The 2,459-nt window shown below is 46.7% G+C and overlaps 1 protein-coding gene across 1 annotated transcript; it reads right to left on the bottom strand.

Annotated features, from left to right (window-relative positions):
• Positions 1-321: 321 nt before the first annotated feature.
• LOC123254791 (solute carrier family 22 member 13-like) lies at positions 322-939 on the bottom strand. Its single transcript, XM_044683717.1, has 2 exons — positions 856-939; positions 322-691 (listed from the first exon to the last, which is right to left on the bottom strand). The coding sequence occupies exons 1-2, from the start codon at positions 903-905 to the stop codon at positions 490-492; spliced, it is 252 nt and encodes an 83-aa protein (XP_044539652.1). The 5' UTR covers positions 906-939; the 3' UTR covers positions 322-489.
• Positions 940-2,459: the final 1,520 nt, after the last annotated feature.

Below are 2,459 nucleotides of genomic sequence, written 5' to 3'. Positions count from 1 at the left end.
CTAACTGGGAGAAACTTACAGACTGGAGGGCTTCCTGGAGAAAGTGGGTTGTCAGAAGGGCGAGCACGTCTGAGGGTGTTTGCCTGACTTCATGGCCAAGTAAAAGATGGATGATCCTGGGTTTGTCTATACTGTTCCCCCTCTACCCCAGGACAGTCGGGCGATTCCTTACTGAAGCTCCTGGGTCAGTTTGTTTGTTTGCTGGTCCCTAGGGTTTTCTATGTTAACCGTCATGTAGTCAATACCCAGCAAGCATTCTTTCTTCTCTTTAATTTCTCTAGGCCTGACATAAATCACTGGCATTTCTAGTTCTCTGTCAAATAAAGGATGGAGAACCCACAGGTGACCTCCATCTCCAGGTTGATGCCCTTCCTCCTCCCACTCTCCTTAAATGCTTGTAACAGCTCTGATGACCAGGCTTCAGAGAGGGATGCTCTAGTTCATCCACAAGGATCCCTAGACGTGGGAGGGAGGTCAGAGTGGGTCCCTTTAGTCGCCTTCCTCAGAGGAACTGAGGACCTGCCTGGGACACTCACTCAAGGTGACATTGCTGATGGCATAGCCAGCCACTGCCATGGCCACAGCGAACCGGAGAGCCATGTAGAAGTAGAAGTCAGGGACGAAGGCTGTCCCAATGCCAAACACAGCATGGAGGATCAGCAAGATGAGGATGGTGGGCCTGCGGCCAATCCTGAAGGGATGACAGAAATTGGGGCAGGTCTGAGGAAGAAGATCTGACACTGGCCCAGAGGGGTCCCCTCCCATGGGAGAGAAGCTGAACTTGGGCATTCCCAGGGAGGCAATGACCAGTGGAGGCACTGGGCAATTTCGGGTGAGAGTAAGGGGATTTCTTACCTGTCACAGAGAGGTCCAAAGATGGCAGCCCCAACTAGAAGTCCAGCCATGTACACGGACTGGGAGGTCTCCTTTTCATGCTTCCGGTCACAAACCAGGTCAAACTGAGATAAGCAAATGAGATTGTTGTAGGTGCTTAACAGTCCATAGGGTAGGCAGATGAGATAACTGAGCCTGAAGAGGATGCTGGACCCTCCTCCATTGCTGGGCTGGGGGCCATTTGTAAATGGGGGGAACTGAATGAATAGCGGGGAGGGAGAGCTCCCTGGGCTACCGCTTGGAGTCATCTTTTGAAAACCAGATGGCTCTTTTGTCTTCACTTTCATTTTTTTCAAGTTCATACTTGATTTTCCCCAATGGAATAATATTTCCCCCAATTGCATATAAAAACAATTTTAAACATTCTCTTTTTAAGATTTTGAGTTCCAAATTCTCTCTCCCTTCCCTCTCTCCTCCCAAAGGTGTGAAGCAATTTGATATAATGTATGCACATGTGATCACACAAAACATATTCCCATATTAGTCAGGTTGTGAGAGATCGCTTTCATATCTAAAGATTTTCCCATTCTCCTACCCAGAGACGTTTTCCTTTGTTCTAAAGGATAAACAGGAGAGAGAGAGAGAGAGAGAGAGACAGAGAGAGACAGAGAGACAGAGAGAGACAGAGAGACAGAGAGAGACAGAGAGAGACAGAGACAGAGAGACAGAGAGACAGAGAGACAGAGAGACAGAGAGAGAGAGAGAGAGAGACAGAGACAGAGACAGAGAGACAGAGAAAGACAGAGACAGAGAGACAGAGAGCCAAGGTATTCAGTCAAAGGAACACAGAGGCAAAGGCAGAGAGACAGAGACAGAGAGAGAAAAAGAGAATTGAATAAGTAGTGAGACAGAGACAGTGAGTCAGAATTCTACCTCCTAGTCTGGGATGCTCCCTTTTGAGTGTTCTGGCTTTAGTTCATTGTTCCATGTTGTAATTTCAGACTAACCCCCATCCAATCAGGAAGCCTATTCATTGCTGGCATGCTTTTTATTTGTTATACCAAAACTTCTACAGACACAATTCTGAGGAAAACCATCAATATCCCCTTTCTTCCCATGACCACAAAGAGGGAGACACAGTTGTAACAAGAGCATTAGTGGTGTTCTCACTCTTAGGGTCCCTCTGGGCAGTAGCTAAAAGTAGGGAGAGTATGTATGTCTCTGGGCTATGGTAGAAGTCTTTGTGTATTTGGAGAAGCTGGATGTTGTTCCAGCACACAGCGTGTAATGTGTCAGGAGGCAGGAGTTTGAGAAAATGATTGGGCCCTCTTTATGCAGTGTGATTCTAGAGGCTTCACGTATTTCCTGAGTGGTTTTTCCTGGAAATCTGTGTTTGTGTTCCTCTATTTTGGGTACTCCTAGAAAGAATCTTGCGTGCTAAGCCATGTTCTGAACTGCCTAAAGTCTTGGGCACAGAGACAGCCAAAGGACTAAGTGATGATGACATTGTTGTAAGGTTGACAAAAGCTGCATCACTGATAACCTCTAGTTCTCTTGGAGGAGTCTGGATTATGGATCCTGATACATCCTTTCCTAAAGTGAGAATTGAATAGGGGCTTAAAAAA

The sequence above is a fragment of the Gracilinanus agilis genome, unplaced genomic scaffold (assembly GCF_016433145.1).
Source record: "Gracilinanus agilis isolate LMUSP501 unplaced genomic scaffold, AgileGrace unplaced_scaffold32630, whole genome shotgun sequence".
Lineage (NCBI taxonomy): Eukaryota > Metazoa > Chordata > Mammalia > Didelphimorphia > Didelphidae > Gracilinanus > Gracilinanus agilis.
Note: the sequence above shows the minus strand (reverse complement) of the source record. Positions and strands in the feature narration are given on the sequence as shown.